We start from the raw sequence: 19,340 nt of genomic DNA on the forward strand, positions 1-19,340 counted from the left end.
GCTCATGGCAGTCACCAGAGGCAAGAACTTACCTTAAACAGTGAAGTTTGGCCAAAAAAATTAAACAAGATGGTCTGCAAGCTGCTAAGAGGAATTCTCTCCCTCAGTGATTGAGGCAGATAGATGGAAGCCAAAACCCTTCCCGGAGGGACTTCACCCAGGTAAATCTGCCAAGGCAAGCCGAGAAATAGTAACTGGAATAATCACCCATGAGCCTGGAGCCCTCCCTACCTCCCACCCCAGCCCCAGCTGCAACCTCAGAGCATCACGCTGGAAAGCTGAAGGCTGGGAAGTAGTTCCACAAGGTATGCCACACCTTTTATGCACACACACACAGGTACATGCTCACTCAGATCATAAGACAAGATGTGACCAGGGTGCACATGTACACACACACACACACACACACACACTCCTTTTTCTTCCTAAACTTATCCCTGACTTTCTCTCCTTCTGGTCTACTTGCATCTGGGCATGCATAGAGGTGGAAAGGGAAATGACAAGTCACATGATTTGCCATGATTTTCAGAAATAAAGGCCAGTCTTTGAAAGCAGTCCTCCTTCACCCATACACCTCTGAGAGGAAAGAAAAGGAACAAAAAACCAATACAATAGCATTAGGCATTGGCCCATATTTTATGGGGCAATGCTTTTGTTGAAAAATAAGGCAGGGTGGGATGCCTGGGTGGCTCAGCAGTTGAGTATCTGCCTTTGGCTCAGAGCATGATCCCAGAGTCCTGGGATTGAGTCCTATATCAGGCTCCCCACAGAGAAGCTGCTTTTCTCTCTGCCTATGTCTCTGCCTCTCTCTGTGTCTCTCATGAATAAATAAAATCGTTAAAAAAAAGAAAAGTAAGGCAGGAAACAAGGCAGTAAGGCCTTAGGAATTCTGTTAGAGGCTCACTAGTAGGAAAATTTGTTGATTTGATTGAGAATAGTATTTTATAAGCACTAGAACATTTTTGAAAGTGAATGGGGGCCTTTAAACTGGGACCTGAACTCTCTCAGGGTATATGGGCACCCTTACATGTATTCACTCATTTAATCCCTCTATTAGCTCTGAAATGTATGTTTCATTATGATATCAGGAAATGGTGGCTCAGAGAGGTTAAGTGACTTGTCTAGGGTCACACAGTTGGGATGTAGTTGAACAAAGATATATGTAAGTTGGGCCTCCATTTTCCCCATTATCCATGTGGCCTATCAAGGAACTATCTAGCTAGCTGTAGAGGTAGAGGAGATGAGAGTTTATAATATTTCTAAAAATTATTTGTGAATCCCAAAGCCATATGGCTCTTCTGCCTGCACAAATAAACTCTGCTAAGGCAATGAAGTACCATGGAGAAGTTATGATTTAGATTCAACGTGCAAGCAGTTCGGTACTGAGAATGTGATTGGGGTTGGTTGACTTGCTTCTCCCCCTAAGTCTATAATAGAAAACCCCACATGTAACCAAACTACAATGGGAACCCAACATCTGCCTCCAGCATGACTGAGTAACTCTGAATGGACTTGACCCTCCTACCTATAACAACTACAGAAAATAACCACAACTCAAAAGCATTAGAAAATGAACAAAAGCAGGCCAATTCTGGACAAGACTAGACACTTGGGAAAAGATAACATTACAAGGTGAGTTACCTGTTTTTACAACTCTTAACCTGATAGCAAGGTGAAACTAATGTTTTGAAGAACACTGAAAACTCTGATAGAAAACCTGTAGTCTTAGTGGCATGAATAACCATAAAACAAAGGTCAGGTAACCACAGCATGTCACTAGAAAGCCAGGGCAGTGATGGTGGGGGTGGGGGGAGGTGGACAGGAAATTGTGGAAAAGAGAAAGCTATAGAGGAGGAGCCAAAATTCTTTCTTTTTTTAAAAAATTAATTTATTTGAGAGAGAATGTGCTCCATCCCAAGATCTGGAAATCATGACCTGAGCTAAAGTCGATGCTTAACCGACTGAGCCACCCAGATGTCCCATCAGGAGGAACCAAAATTCTTAGTAGAAAATCTGCCTGGCAGCCTGGGTGGCTCAGCAGTTTAGCACCGCCTTCAGCCCAGGGCGTGATTCTGGAGACCTGGGATCGAGTCCCACATCGGGCTCCCTGCATGGGGCCTGCTTCTCCCTTGGCCTATGTCTCTGCCTCTTTCTGTCACTCATGAATAAATAAATAAAAAAGAAAAGAAAGAAAAGAAAAGAAAAAAGAAAAGAAAAGAAAAGAAAAGAAAAGAAAAGAAAAGAAAAGAAAAGAAAATCTGCCTGGCCTCTGAACCACCAATGTACAGGACAGACTCCAACTAAGGATAAAGGAACTTAACTGAGCTTTAAGCTACCATCCCAGAGATGGAATCCATAGTCCAATTCCAACAGAGTCATTTGCCTGGTGTAACAAAAGCCAACAGTTTTCTGAAGAAAATAGTAGAATCCAGAATCCCCACAACATAACCTTCACAATATCCAGATCCATGACCCAGATGTTGAAATCTGCATACAAGGATTTTTAAGCAGCTAGTGGAACCATGCTCAGGTATTTAAAAGAAAATATGCTTGCAATTAATGTCAAAAGAGGAAATAACAGCAGAGAAGCAAGCAAAAAAAGGACAAAATGGAAATTCTAGAACCAAAAATACAGTATCAAAAATTTTTAGTTCCACTGAATGGGTCCAAGTGTAACATGAAGATGACAGATGTCAGTGGACTTGAAGAGAAATCAATAGATGTTATACTATCAGCAAAAGAATTAGTAAAATGATTAAAAGCATGAACATAGCCCCAGGAACCTGTGGGGTAACGTCCAAAAATCTTATATGCATGTAATTAGGGTCCCAAAAAGAGAGGAGAGAAGGAATGGTAAAGAAGCAATATTTAAAGAAATAATGATGGAAATTTCCCCAAATTTGATAAAGGATGTAAATTTACAGATTCAAGAATCTCACAAACCTCAAGCAGGATAAATGCAAAGAAAAACACACCTACACGCATAATACTGAACTGCAAAGAAACAAAGAAAAGATTGAAAGCAATCAGAGAGGAGCGCCTGGATGACTCAGTCAGTTAAGCATCTGACTCTTGATTTTGGCTCAGGTCATGATCTCAGGGTGGTGGGACTGAGCTCTGCATCAGGCTCCATGCTCTGTGGGGAATCTGCATCTCCCTCTCCCTTTGCCCTTCCCCCTGCTTGTGCTCTCTCTCTCTCTCTTTCTCTCTTTCTAAAATAAGTAAATAAACCGTTTAAAAAAGGAAAAGAAAGATATTCTCAGATACATGAAAACTAAGAAAATTCATCACCATCAGACCTGTACTATGAGAAATGCTAAGTAAATCTCTTCAGGTTGAAGGGAAATATTACCAGATGGAACTCTGACCTTTAGATAAGAAAGAAGATCATTAAAAGTTATAAATATCTACATAAATATAAAAGATAAGCTTTTTATTTCAATTTCATAAGGCTCTTTAAAATAATAATGATAACATCATCTTATGGGGTTTCTAATCTTAGATATAATATATATGACAACTATAACATAAAATATAGAGGGTGTGAATGGATATGTATGGCCAAAGTTTTTGTGTTTTACATGAATTGATGCAATGTTGCCTCTAAGTAGACTGCAAAAATATTAGGACACAAATCGTAATCTCTAGAGCAACCATCAAGAAAATAATGCAAATAGATAAAATCAAAGAGTCAATAAAAATCAAAATTCAATTGTAACAAATATTAAAATAAACCAAAAGTCATCAGGGAAAGAGGAACAAAAACCAAAAGGACAAGTAGAAAATAAAATAAAATGGTAGTCCTAAATCCAACCAGATCAAAAAATAAATTAAATGTTAAAGAACTTAAATACTCCAATCCAAAGGCAGAGATTTTCAGGATGGATTAAAAAGTGAAACACAAACTCTATGCTATCTATAAGAAGTGCACTTTAAATATGAAGAAATCGGGCAGCCTGGGTGGCTCAGTGGTTTAGTGCCACCTTCAGCCCAGAGCGTGATCCTGGAGACCTGGGATTGAGTCCCCGCATGGAGCCTGCTTCTCCCTCTGCCTGTGTCTTTGCCTCTGTTTATGTGTGGTGTGTGTCTCTAGTGAATAAATAAATAGAATCTTTTTAAAAAGATGTTCACCAGACAGAGACCACCTGTGACATACAAAGCCTGAATTATTTACGACCTTTTACAGAAACCCTTTGCTGACCACCCCTATAAATCCTATAGACGTTAAGAAATAATTAGGAAATATTATGAACAACTATTGTCAACGAGCTTGGCAAGTTAGATCAAATAAAGCATTAGAAAAATATAATTAACCAAAACAGACACAAGATGAATCAGAACACCTGAATGGCTCTACATCCATTAAATTAATTGGGTTTGCTATCAAAATACTTCCCACAAAGAAATTCCAGACCCAGAGAGTTTCCTAGTGAACCCTATCAAGCTTCTGATAAAGGAATAAAACCAGTGTCACACAGATGCTTTCCAAAAGTAGAACAGTGACCATTTCTTAACTCACTTTTAAATTTGGCACAACCCTCATCTAAAGCCTGATAAAATTAGAAAAAATCCAGGCCAACAACCTTCATGAGCATAAGTGTAAAAATACTTAAAATATAAGCAGGTTGAAAATAGCATTATACAAACACGATAATTCAGATAATTCATCATGACCTGTAGGTTTTCTCCCAGAAATGCAAGATTGGCTTAACATCCTAAAATCAATGTAATTCACCATATTAGAAGGATAAAGGAGAGAAGCCAAATGATTGCTTCAAGAGATACAGAAAAAATTTGACAAAATTTGACAACCATTCACAATAAAACCTTTCAGCAAACTAGGAACAGAAGGTAACTTCCTCAATCAAATAAAGGGCATCTAAAAACAAAACAAAACAAAAATCATGCCTAACATCACAGTAATGGTAAAATAGTGAATACTTTTTCTGTGATATCAAGAACAAGACAAGGATGTCAATTTAACTACTTCAATTCAGCATTTTTTGGGAAACACTAATATCAAAAAGGCCAAAAGAAAGAAATGAAAGGAATAAAAATAAGAAAGACATTAAACTGTCTCTATTGCCAGATAATATTACATAGAATGTCCTAAGAAATCTCTAAAACAACTGCTACAACTACCAAATTCATAGGATCCAAAATTAGGTGATAGAGACATAGAATATCAACTTTATTTTCATATTTAACAAAATACATGTGATACTACTCCACTTAAACTATAAAACATTTTGATACTATTCTGCTTAAAACTACAAAACATAGGGACACCTGAGTGGCTCAGTTAACTGTCCAACTCTTGATCTCAGCTCAGGTCTCAATCTCATGGTGATGGGTCCAAGCTCCACATTGGGCTCCATGTTAGATATAAATACATAAATTTATTCCTAAATATTTTATGTTTTCTGATGTTGCTGCAAATGGAATTTTTGTTAATTTAATTTTACAATTGTTTGCAGCAAGAATATAAAAATAAAATTGATATTCTATATCTATGTCTATCTCTATCATCTAGGAGTAAGTACACTTGTGATGAGCACCAGGTGATGTATGGAAGTGCTAGATCACATTATTGTCCACCTGAAACTAATATAACACTGTATGCTAATGAGCTAGAATGAAAATTAAAACTTAAAATAATAAATAAATAAATAAATAAATAAATAAATAAAGTACAAAATATTGCTAAGGGAAATTAAAATCAACCTAAATAAATGTTCCTGGATGAGAAGACTTAATATTCCTAAGAAATCAATTCTCCCCAAATTGATCAATAGTTTCAACTCAACCCCAATCACTCTTCACATGTTTCTTTTTTGCACACATTGATAAGCACATTTGAAAATTATTACGGACACAGGAAAGGCCTACAATAACCAAAGCTATATTGAAAAAGAACAAAGTTGAAGGGCTCACACTACCTGATTTCAAAACTACAGTAATCAGGACAGTATGATAATGGCATAAGCAACTACAAAAAAATTAATGGAACAGAGTAGAAAGTTCAGAAACAGACCTACATCTGCATGGGTATTTGATTTTTTGTCACCAAAGCAAGCCAATTGGGAAACAAAGGTCTTGAATAAATGGTGCTGGAATAAGTGGGTATCTATATGGAACAAAATGAACTTGAAACCATATGCTACACTATATCTCCTCACATCATACATAAAATTTAATTCAATTAAGTTTATAGCCCTAACCATTAAAGCTGAAACCATAGATTTTTAAAGGAAAGCATAGAATATTTTCATGACCTGCTAGTAGGCAAAGATTTCTTAGACAAGTCACAGATTGTTTATAAAAGAAAGAACTGATAAATTATACCCCATCAATGGTAAAACTTATGCTCATCGAAAGACACCACTGAAGGCGTGCCTGGGTGGCTCAGTCTGTTAAGCATCCAATTCATGACATCACCTCAGATCATGATCTCAGGGTCAGGAAGTGGAGCTCTATGTTGGGCTCTGCACTCAGCATGGAGTCTGCTTGAGATTCTCACCTTCTCTCTCTGCCCCAACCCATCCCCCTGTCTCCCAAAACAAAAAAGATAACACTGAGAAATGAATAGGCAAGTCACAGAGAAAATACTTTCAAAACATATATCTGATAAATGTCTTGTATCCAGAATATAAAAAAAATACCTACAACTCAATAAGAAGACAAACAATCCAATTTAAAAGTGGGCAAAAGATTTTAACAGATATATCACTGAAGAAAATACCCAAATGGTTAATACAAAAATGAAAAATCAAACTAAAAAAAAAAGAAAAAAATCAAACTAATGCAGCACTGTGTGTCAACTGTACTTTGATTTTATTTTTTTAATTTTTATTTTTTAATTTATTTTTTTTTCTAAATTTTTTTAACTTTTTTAATTTATTTATGATAGTCACAGAGAGAGAGAGAGAGAGAGAGAGATGCAGAGACACAGACAGAGGGAGAAGCAGGCTCCATGCACCGGGAGCCTGATGTGGGATTCGATCCCAGGTCTCCAGGATCGCGCCCTGGTCCAAAGGCAGGCGCCAAACCGCTGCGCCACCCAGGGATCCCTTTTTTTAATTTTTAAAAGATATTTATTTATTTATTTATTTATTTATTTATTTATTTGACAGAGAGATAGAGCATAAGCAGGCAGAGTGGCAGGCAGAGGGAGAAGGAGAAGCAGGTTCCCCACTGAGCAGAGAGCCCAACGTGAGACTTGATGCTAGACCCTGGGACCATGACCCAAGCCAAAGGCAGATACTTAACCAACTGAGCCACCCAGGCATCCTATACTTTGATTTTTTTAAAAAGAAAAATCACTCCACAATCCACTTTAGAAAACAACCTGAAAGGTTCTTACAAATTTAAACTTATATCTTATGAGACAGCAATCCCATTCCTAGGTATTTACTCAAGATATATGAAAATATATATCCACATAGAGACGTTTATATGAATGTTCAATGCAGTATTTATTGTTCATGATAGCCAAAAACTGGAAACAACCCCATGGCCATCAACAGGAAACTAGACAAATAATCTTTGGTAAATCCATACAATGGAATATTATTCAGCAATAAAAAAGAATAAACTATAGAAACAAAAGAATGCTGCATGAAAGCAATCTTATATGAGACAGTACATATTATATAATTCCATTTATACAAAGTTCTAGAACAGGCAAAACTATGGTGGAAAATATCAGAACAGTGGTTGCCAGTGGAGGTAGTAGCTGTGGGGATTGTGGTGTGATGGAAAGGGCCCAGACTTTAAAGCCAGGCATAGGTTGAATCTTGGCTCAGCCATTAGGCTATGTGTCCTTGAGCATGTTACTTGACTGTTCTATCTCCTTATCTGTACAGACCGTAGCTCAGTGCTCCAACATATAATAAGTACTCCAGAAATGGTAGCTAATAATAAAGTAACGTGAGATGATTTTGGGTCATAGAGCCAAAGGTGGTGTCATTGCACACCTTGTGGACACCATTCAAACCAAAGTGTTAGCCTACTAAAGGTTCTATCTGAATCTACTCTGGGATATTTGTATTTTCATAGGGGTCCCTTGAAGACTAAAATCTTTAAAAAGTATCTCCTCTCTCTCCCAAAGAAGTTTTGCAATAGTGCTTGCCTGATTTGTTCTCAGTTCCCTGGGCTGGACTCACCTCAGGGTCTGTGCCTTCTTCATAAGAGTGAATGCTGAAGGCCATGCCTTCAAATGTGTGGTCCACCCGCAGGACGGCCAGTGCCAGCCTGGCTACCATCAGATTAGCTGTCCTCCCAGAAAACTCCATCTTGTGACCAGCACGCTCAATTATCCTCAGAATTCTGCAAGGAACCGCAGGGAGAAAAGAGCACTCCTACTGCTTTAATATAAAACCCATTCTCCTTATGAGATTTCCTCAATGTAAGACTTTTCCTTTAGGTTTATTCACTGTCTTTATATTGTTTATGAATTATTAAATAAGAGCACTGGCTTTGGAGTCAGACAACCTGAGGTCTAAATCTTAGCTCCTCTAATTTCTAACTGCATGGGCCAATAAAATAACGTGGTTGAGCTTCAGTTTCTTCACCTGCAAGCTGGAGGTACTACTAGCACTCCTCTCACAAGGTGGTTCTCAAGATTAAATGACATTGTTATATATAAAGCCAGATCCTGCATGGCCCCATAGGCCAAGAAATTTGGATTTTATTCTATGTGTAACAGAAAGCCACTGAGGGGCTTTAAAAGCAAAGGAATGACATGATCTGATATGTGCATTAAAAGATCCTTCTGGCTGCCATATAGAAGAAAGACCATAGAGAAGCAACCATAGAGGGGAAGGAGCCCAATTATGAGGTTACTGTAGGTCAGCTGAGAGGTATGAGGCTGGGGACTAGGGTAGTGGTGATGGTGGGGATGGACACAAGTAGATGGGTTCCAGGAATATTCCAGGGATTAAAAATATCACATCCAATGTCTCCTACAAGACTTGGTTTTTGGTTGGCTATGAGGTGACTTACTATTCCCAAGCTTTTTGCTTGAGCACGGGGTGGATGCATTTTATAGAAATTGGGGGACCAGGGATCCCTGGGTGGCTCAGCGGTTTAGCACCTGCCTTTGGCCCAGGGCGTGATCCTGGAGTCCCGGGATCGAGTCCCACATCGGGCTCCCGGCATGGAGCCTGCTTCTCCCTCTGCCTGTGTCTCTGCCTCTCTCTCTGTGTGTGTCTCTCATGAATAAATAAATAAAATCTTAAAAAAAAGAATTTTGTGATGCATTCTTCACAATTGAGATTTGAGTGGATGACCTCATTGCATTGTAATAACTCAGCTTTCTATGCATAGCCACCTGACCTTGAAAATTTGGTGGACTGTATGCAAAGGAATGAATAACAAATATTATACATGTTATGAAATAACTTATTTTATCAAAGTATTAGTACTTACTCATTTCTTACTTCATGCAGATCAGATGCTGAATTGTTTTGCTTTCCCAAAATAGCATTGATTATTTGTAATATAACCTGGGTTAGATTCATACTTATCTCATTACATTGTGAAACATCAGATACTTTAGAAACAATAATCTTTGTTTCTTCTTCATCCAGAAGAGGGGATTCATTTATTAAATTTAAAATGTGCTCTGCAACATCATCTGCATTCTCTGGGGAAAGAAAATTGTAATAGAAAACCTGCATTATACTTAGTTTGAGGCCATGCTGGTCTACTTCCTTCCCTTTAAAAAGTAAAGACAGTCAAATGCAAATATCTACCCAGGCAGCAGAATTTACAGTAAAAAAATGCTGGACTTCAATTTCTACAATAGGCAAGTCCCAGAAAATAGCACATAAGTCAAGTTTTTATTCATTAAATCCTTTTTAAAATACACCAGGGAAACCTTTTTGTCACTGAAGATCATCTTGCAATTAGATTCTAATTAAGTTAAGACTTTTGAGTATTGGATTGAGTTAAGTAGATCCCACCTGTACTAAAATATCAGCAAACACTCAGTCTGTGTTTTCATAATCAAGGGTGGTGATGATATTTGTCTGTCAAGAACCAGCAACCACGGGGAAAAAAAGCAAATATGGACCACATATAAAGAGCATCTTAATTTAGATTTTTTTAGAGAGAGTAAGAACAATAGATATTAACTCGCCCACTTTTTTCTTCACTTTTTATTATGGAAATTTTCAAACATGCACAAAAGTAGAAAGAATAGTATAATGAGTCCCCATGTACCTATGAATCACCTAGCTTCAACAAGTGTCAATGAAGAGCTAATCTTATTTTATCTACACTCTCACCCACCTTCCCCCAACCCCAGAATATTTTAAAGCAAATCCCAGACATATAATTTCATCCATAAATACTTTAGTATGCATCTCTAAAACAAAAGAACTGTTTGTCATAACCATAGTGCTAGTATTTGTTAAATTAATACAACACAAGTTAGATTCTAGTTCAATATAAGCGATATAAAGCTAAGCTCCTTGTGGTGCCCTCTTAGCTTAAAGCATTCACACTTAAGTCCAGTAATCAAAATACAATGGAAAATAATCGAGAAATAACAATGCATTGAGAAAAAGTCCAGAGAGAGATTATACTCATAACACACTTAACCCAGATTACATTACAAATAACCAAGTCTGGGGACACCTGGGTGGCTCAGTGGTTGAGCATCTGCCTTTGGCTCAGGGCATGATCCCGAATCCAGGATCGAGTCCCACATCAGGCCTCCAGCATGGAGCCTGCTTTTCCCTCTGCTTATGTCTCTGCCTTTCTCTCTCTCTGTGTCTCTCATGAATACATAAATAAAATCTTTAAAAAAAAAACCCCAAAAACAAATAACAAATAACCAAGTCTATTTGAGAAAACAAAATAAATTACCAAAATAAAAAAAATTACCATAAACATCTTCCTTTTTCTCTCTCCCTTCTCCCCCCCCAAACAACTCTCTGTCCTTGTCAATGTAAATTAAGCAATCTTAACTGAAATTCTATGAATTTCCCCCCCTTAACAATTTACTTCAATCTGCCCAACAACGGCCTCCCCTAGGAACTGAGATGGAAGAAAGAGGGAGGTTGAACAAGGTTGTAATTACGTCTAAATTAATATTTTGTCCTTGTTACATCTATCTTCTGGTCAGTTAAAGAAACAGAAAACAATAAGACAGGGAATGGAAGAAAAATGTAGCATTCTCATTCACAGATCTTTCTATCACTCTCATTAAATTTTCAGGCTTTCCTGTAAATCGGAGAGCCAGAGCTGCCCACCTGGAGTATTCTTTGGGCCTCAGTGGTGTGACTTTACTTCATGCAGTCCTTGCTGTCTCAGGAGGAAAGTAAACAACAGGCCAATGGGAGACTAACTATTGTGAAAAGTAATTGTAGAGTTATATGTTTTTTAAGTCAAATTCAGGACAAATTACTCATTGTGTAAAAATTTTAAGTCCTCAAGCAAAAGCAGTAAAAACAATCCTCCCTTATTTGCTGTAAAATAAATAGACCCCCCCATTGCTTCAAGTAGTTTCAATTAATCTGCCAATAATTGCAGCAATCAAAACAATAACACTATCTGTTATTTATTAATTTCTATGAGTCAGTATTGCAGTTGTCTACAGCTGTGTAACAAACCACCCCAAAACATCACAACTTCAAACAAGAATTCATTATTATCCCTCATGGTTCTGTGTGTTGACCAGTTTCAGCTGAGTGGTTCTGATTTACAGTCTCTCATCTGGTTGCAATCAGATGGTAGCTGGAATAAAAGTCATCTGAAGACTAGACTGGGCTGGAAGTCTGAGACAGCTCATTCATATGGCTGGCAGTTGATGCCCATGGACCAGTCAGTTGAGGCTGTTGTCCTTTGAGGGTCAATTGAGGCTGTTCCTGACACATGGCCTCTCCCAGTGGCTTAGGCTCAGTGGTATGCTGGATCCAGCCTGTGGTATACTGGAACCAGCTGCTATCAACTTGTCAGAACAAATTGTAAATTTTCAGGAATTTTGTGAGCTGGTTGTTAAACACAACCATTATTGAAAATTAAATTATATCAACTTTTAATTAAATAAATTTTATGGTAAACAATGGTGATACTCAAGAATAATCACTTCCTAATAATTCCACTATATTTTAATAATCTATGCTTTGGTAATTATTTATATCTATGGTACCTGTGTATCTCTTACCAACTTCATGCTCAGTAATTGCATGTTGTAGTTTATATTCAGCCATCAGGGGGATATTACACCAAGGAAATCAACAAATGGAGCAAAATTACCTTTTTTGGCAGAGATGGTTGTTAACTATTTTCTAGCACACCACTGTTGAGGCTTCTTATAGCATGGTGTCTGGCTTCTGAGAGGAAGAATCCCAAATGAGAGCATACAAGAGAAAGGAAGCAGAAATTTCCAGTCCCCTTAAAAGTTAGTCCCAAAATTGGCACAGTGTCACCACTGCCAAATTCTACTGGGCTAAGTAGTCACAAGGCAGCCCTGATTCAACTTCTAATTGTCAGGGAGGGAATGAATTGATGGTGGGCATTTTGGAGACAAGATACCCCAAGACATTATACATACATTCTCCAATTTAATCATCACGATAGCCTTGTGTGATGGGTACTAATATTATTCCCTTTATACAGATAAGAAATTATGACACAGAGGTTCTAACTCAGGGCTCTTTGATTCCAAAGCTGGCGTTTTTAAATATCACTTTCTACTACAGCATCTGTGCCTTTGTCCCTTTTCTCCACAGGGTTGGAACAGCTGTGCTTCCCAGTTCTCCCTGTCTTCCTTGGAATTAACATCGTTCTCTCTCCACCATGCAGTCTTACCCCAGCGGCGGGATGGACACACACAAGAGACAGCTTTGTGGAAAGCTCCAGACAGCTTCATCAGAGTGTGATGCATCTTAAATATTTTGAAGGTCACAAAAACTGGGCAAAGAATCCACAGACCTTTGAAATAAGATACCTTTTTGAACTCTGTGATATTAAGGAGCTACATGAAATGGGCATTAACTGGGAAACTGACAAGTTTTTCTCCAACCAAGATATCTAATGCTTGTCAGCAAGATTGAAAGCTAAAGAAAACTTGTTACAACGTGAATGCATTTTCTTTCTCTGACATTGTACTCATTTTTCATTAACTTCCTAACTTACAAGGAGAAGCATTCCTCCAAAGTGAATAAATCTGATCACTTATTTTTTAGTTATGTACATTACAGCCACCACACGACTGTTCTCATCCTCTGCAGATTTTTTTAAATTAAGTGACTTTTGACAGTTAATTTTCTAAAAATCCTAACCCAGTGCCATGCTCCTCCTATTGTTATGGTTGTTTAACTTTTTCTCCTATGGAGAAAATTCTATTATCGTGTCTAGGAAAAATGTGTCGCTCAGAGGAGGGAGGTCAGCACAAAACACAGACCTCTCTAATTTGTTGTGCACTCACTTCACGTTGCAACCCTCCCTAGTGTCCTGACTCATGATTTCAGACCTAGAAACCATCAGACCTGTGCTTACTTTTCTAATTCTTCTACATATTCCTTGGCAAGGATCTCAAATTTCCATCTTCTGCAAGGAAGACAAGTCCGAGGAGTTCACTGCCTCAAGGCAATTCCCTGTCCTGCAAGGCACTGGAATGCCTGCGCCTCACTTTTCAACTAGTCGTATGGGGGGGGGAGGGGGGGAGGGGGGGTTGCTTCACACGATAGAGCTATGCCTGACAAGATATGTTCAGACTGAAATCCGATGAGGGAAACTTACGTACGCTTTCAAAACACTGATAAGGAAGGGCAGTACTTTAAGAATAGGACTGCAAGGGGAGGTTGGGGGAAAGTTCACGAAGCGCTATATCTATTACACTGGTCAAAATTAGCAAAGACAATCATTCAAAGTCTCTGGAGGTGGGCAGCCCAGGTGGCTCAGTGGTTTAGCGCCGCCTTCAGCCCAGGGCATGGTCCTGGAGACCCGGGATCAAGTCCCCCGTCGGGCTCCCTGCATGGAGCCTGCTTCTCCCTCTGCCTGTGTCTCTTCCTCTCTCTCTCTCTCTCTCTCTCTCTCTCTCTCTCTCATGAATAAATAAATAAATAATCTAAAAAAGCCCCACAAAGTCTCTGGAGGTTGATTAGAGATCTTACAACCAATTGAGATGTATTTAATCAATAAAATCTCTGGAAACTTGGTCAGTACAGTGGGAGACCATAGCATTTGAGCTAGGAACTGTGGCCGTCTCCCAGAGCTCTGCCTGGTGGAAAAAATCGCTCCATTGGGCTAGGCAGCTGAGTGGTAGTTACCATCTCCCCCAGGTCCCTGGGGTAGAAGAACTATTCTCAGTGGATTATGAGGGCCAGTGAGCATTGGAAGTTCCCATATTTCTGACTCCAGTCTATGGAAGATCCATACTGGGCAGTGGCAGCAGCTGACTGCCAGCAATTAGTCCCCATCCCCCTCACACTCACACACAGCCCCTGTTCCACAGGGAAAACCCAGGTGGAGCATCTTTTGAAGGAAACATTCATTACCCCACTATCTCCCAAGGTCTTGCCCCTTAGGACAGATATTTTTTTCACAGCAAAGGGTGAGAGAAAGCCTCAAAGACTGGCAATATTCTGTCCCTGCCAAAGGGATGGGCTATAATGGGATCAGATTCTGGAGCAACTTATGCCCCAGGGTTTTGTCAAAAACAACAGAGCCATCAAGACACCTGGGTGGATCCCAGGATCCTAGGATCAAGTTCTGCATCAGGCTTCCCACAGGGAGCCTGCTTCTCCTTCTGCCTATGTCTCTGCCTCTCTCTGTGTGTCTCTCATGAATAAATAAAGTCTCTAAAAAAAAACCCAGAGCCATAAACTAGCAATTAGGAGGCTAACAGCTGGGTGTGATACTGAGACAGGTGCACCATCCAGAAGCTTAGCAGAGAGATCCAAAAACAGAGAGAACCTAGCTAGAACCACAGTCATCCCTGGCATCCAGGGAGAATGCTCACAAGCCCAAAGCTGCATCTTCTAAGGAGAAGCATCAGAAGATATACACTTCAGGGACAACAGGCTTCACTGAACTAGTCCAGACAATGGTATCTTTTGTAGAAATAGAAAAGGCAATTCTGAAATTCATATGGAACCACAAACATACACACACACAAACCAAATAGTCAAATCAATCTTGAGAAATTCAAACAAAGACATCAAACTCCTCGATATCAAGATAAATACAAAGCTACAGTAATCAAAACAGCATAGTACTGGTATAAAGACAGACCAGGCAGCCTGGGTGGCTCAACGGTTTAGCACTGCCTTCAGCCCAGGGCATGATCCTGGGAGACCTGGGATCGAGTCCCATGTCAGTTCCCTGTATGGAGCCTGCTTCTCCTTCTGCCTGTGTCTCTGCCTCTCTCTCTCTCATGAATAAATAAAATCTTTTTTTTTAAAGACAGACCTATAAAACAATGGAACAGAATAGAGAAGCCAGAAACAAATCCATAATATACCATCAACTGATCTTCAATAAGAGAGCAGACGAATGCCTGGGTGGCTCAGTGGGTTAAGCATCTGCCTTCAGCTCAGGTCATGATCCTGGGGTTCTGAGATTGGGCCCCATGTTGGGCTCCCTGCTTAGTGAGGAGCTTGTTTCTTCCTCTCCTTCTGCCCCCTGCTTGTGCTCTCTCTCACTCTCTCTCTATCTCAAATAAATAAATAAAATTTTGGGGTGCCTGGGTGGCTCAGTCGGTGAAGTGTCTGCTTTCAGCTCAGATCATGATCCCAGCATCCTGGAATTGAGCCCTGTATCAGGCTCCCTGCTCAGTGGGGAGTCTGCTTCTCCCTCTCCTTTAGCCCTCTCCCTCTCCCTCCTCGTGTTCTCTCTTTCTCTCACTCTCTCTCAAATAAATAAATAAAATCTTTAAGATTTTAACCGCTGAGCCATCCAGGGATCCCCCAATAAGTAAAATCTTTATTAAAAAACACAATGAGGGCGGCCCGGGTGGCTCAGCGGTTTAGTGCCGCCTTCAGCCCAGGACGTGATCCTGGAGACCTGGGATCGAGTCCCATGTCGGGCTCCCTGCATGGAGCCTGCTTCTTTCTGCCTGTATCTCTGCCTCTCCCTCTCTCTCTCTCTGTCTCTCATGAATAAATAAATAAACTCTTTTAAAAATAAAATAAAAATTAAAAACACAATGAGATATCACTTCACAACTGTCAGGATGACTATTATTAGAAAGCAAGAGATAACACATTATTGTCAAGAGTGTGGAGAAAAGGGTATCCTGGTACACTGTGTGTGAGAATGTAAATTGGTGCAGCCATTATGGAAGACAGTATGGAAGTGCCTCACAAATTATAAATGGAACTACCACATGATCCAGTAATCTCACTTGTGTATGTATATTCAGAGGAACTAAAATCACTGTCTCAAAGAGATATCTGCACTCACGTGTTCATTACAACATTATACACAATAGTCAAGATATGGAAATAATGTAAGTTTCCATCTAGAGATAAAGAAAATGTCACACACATACACACACATTGGAATATCATTCACCTTCAGAAAGGAGGAAATCCTGCCACTTGGGACAACATGGATGTACCTGGAGACACTATGCTAAGTGAAATAAGCCAGACACAGAAAGACAAATATTGCATGATCTCATTTATATGGGGAATCTAACACAGTCAAACTCCCAGAAGCATAGAGTTGAACCATGGTTGCCGGGAGCTGGCAGAGGAGAAATGGGGAGTTGCTAATCAACAGGCATAAAGTTTCAGTTAAACAAGATGAATAAGTTCTGGAGGTCAGCCTTACAACATTGTACTTTAAGAATTTGTCAAGAGGATAGATCTCATGGTAAGTGTTCTCACTACAATAAAATAAAATTAAAAGAAGAAAGAAAGTGGATTAGAGGTTTCCAGGGACTGCAGGGAGGGGGTAATGAGAGTGCCTGCTAATGTGTATGGGGTTTCTTTTTGGAGTGATCAAAATGTTCTGGAATTAGCAGTGACTGTTGCTAACAGTCTAGAGAATATGCTAAAAACCATGGAATTATACCCGTTAAGTGGGTAAAATTTTGATATGTGAATATCTTCATAAAAATTTTTAAAATGCAATGAGATATCAATTTCTACTTATCAAATCAGCAAAGATCCAAAAATCTGATAGCATACTGTGTTGATGAAGGTATCCGGAGACAGGTGCTTTCATACCTTGCAAGTGGGAGTATGAACTAGTGCAAGCATTACAGAGAGCATTTTGACGCCATCAAAGTATGACTGACCCAGCAATTCTACTTTTAGGAATTTATGTTTCAAGTATAACCCACTTTTGCAAAATGACATATGTACAATATCCATTACAGTAGTTTTGTAAGAATAAAATGTTATTAATAGCTTAAACGCCCACCCACAGGAAATAGGTTAAAGAAATAAATTGTGGCATATCCATGCAGTATAATATAGTGCAGTGATAGAAAGCATGAGGAAGCTCTTTATATACTAAAATGATAATTTCTGCAATATATTGTTAACAAAAAGCAAGGTGCAGAGTACAATGGATGCCAAGCTCCACTTTGTGTACTAAGAGGGAGGAAGAATATACATGTATATGTATATGCATACATATGGTGTGCGTATGTGTAAATTTCCTCATAGATACATGAAATATTTCTTTGGATATTTATTAAATGCCTGGTGTCAGCAATAGGAAGATGTTTCACTGTATAGCCTTTTTGGTTTTGCAACATTGAACTATGTGAAGAATTACCTATTAAAATAGTTTTGAAGGATGCCTGGGTGGCTCAGCGGTTTGAGCATCCACCTTTGGCTCAGGGAGTGATCCCAGTCGGGGGATCAAGTCCCACATCGGGCTCCCTGTGAGGAACCTGCTTCTCTCTCTGTCTCTGTCTCTGCTTCTCTCTTTGTCTCTCAGGAATAAATAAATAAAAATCTTCTAAAAAATAAAAATAGTTTTGGTTTTTAAAATAGATTATTTATTTATTTATTTATTTATTTATTTATTTATTTATTTAAGAGACAGAAGGAGGGAGGGGCAGGAGGAGAGGGAGAGAACCTTCAGCAGACTCCACACGAAGCTCAGAGCCCCACTTGGGGCTCAATCTCACAACCCTGAGATCGTGACCTGAGCCAAAACCAAGAGACAGACGCTTAACGTACTGAGCCACCCAGGCACCCCAAAACTGTTTTTGTAAAGATTTATTTATTATTTAAGAGAGAGAGTGTGTGTGCAAGTGAGCAGGTAGAGGAGCTAAGGGAGAGGGAGAAAGAGAAAGAGAATCTTAAGCAGACTCTCTGCTGGGCATGGAGCCCGAGATGGGTTCTCTCTCACCACCCTGAGATCATGACCTGAGCTGAAACCAAGCATCAGATGCACTCAGGGAACCCCTATTAAAACTGTTTTAGGGCCACCTGGGTGGCCCAGTGGTTGAGCACCTGCCCTCGGCTCAGGTCATGATCTTGGGGTCCTGGGATAGAGTCTTACATGGATAAATAAATAAAATATTTTAAAAAACGGTTTTTAAATGAAAAATAATTAGCCAAAAATTATATAACAAAAAACACTAGAAAGCAAAAAACACTGATGGTCCCAGCTTAGCATGCCCCACTCCCACCAACATTAAGTACCTAGTTTCTGAAATCGGATCATTGTAAGGTAGATTTTCCTACCATGAGGCTTGCCTGTACCCTCTCGTCTCAGGTCAAGCAGACGAACTAACCAAGGTTCCATTATTTCATTAGCATGTACAGAACAGTCTTACCATCACTGATAGTAATGTTAGCAAGATCCATGATCTTATCAGGAAGTCCTTGAAGCAGTTTGCATTGTTTCAACTTTGGTTTTTCCCACTGAGATTTGCCAGTATTCATATTGATTGAGCTGAAAAAGAGAGGAGAGAGGCACAAAAAGCCTTCTCATTGGAGAATGAGGCCAGAATAGTCTTAATGTAAACAAAGAAGGGACACCATGTAGCTTTGGCATGCCTCCCCTCTGCCCACTCCCAGCCTCTGGGCTGAGATAGGGTAGGGTCTGGTCTCTGAAGTAGCTTCTCGAAACTTTGTTGTTCCAGTCTGTAAATGTAACTACATTTATTAGGCAAGGTAGAAGATGAAACCCTGTATCAACAGAACTGAATCTATTAAACCACCAAGCAAAGAGAACTTATTTGCAACTTTTGAGCCAAGCTGGATGCTAAAAGAACAGAGACAGAGGGATCCCTGGGTGGCTCAGCAGTTTGGCGCCTGCCTTCAACCCAGGGTATGATCCTGCATTCCCAGGATCGAATCCTGTGTCGGGCTCCTTGCATGGAGCCTGCTTCTCCCTCTGCCTGTGTCTCTGCTTCTCTC

General features: G+C 39.5%; 1 protein-coding gene across 1 annotated transcript in view; it reads right to left on the reverse strand.

The window, feature by feature from the left end:
* ADGRG4 (adhesion G protein-coupled receptor G4) overlaps nucleotides 1-19,340 on the reverse strand; it is a 100,588-nt gene that overhangs the window by 32,663 nt on the left and 48,585 nt on the right. The window contains exons 9-12 of the mRNA XM_077888143.1: nucleotides 18,755-18,873; nucleotides 9,430-9,646; nucleotides 8,166-8,328; nucleotides 33-167 (exon numbers count right to left, since the gene is read on the reverse strand). Coding sequence (XP_077744269.1) covers nucleotides 33-167; nucleotides 8,166-8,328; nucleotides 9,430-9,646; nucleotides 18,755-18,873 — 634 coding nt within the window. The remainder of the gene's footprint in view (nucleotides 1-32; nucleotides 168-8,165; nucleotides 8,329-9,429; nucleotides 9,647-18,754; nucleotides 18,874-19,340) is intronic.

Source organism: Canis aureus, chromosome X, assembly GCF_053574225.1.
Source record: "Canis aureus isolate CA01 chromosome X, VMU_Caureus_v.1.0, whole genome shotgun sequence".
Classification (NCBI taxonomy): domain Eukaryota; kingdom Metazoa; phylum Chordata; class Mammalia; order Carnivora; family Canidae; genus Canis; species Canis aureus.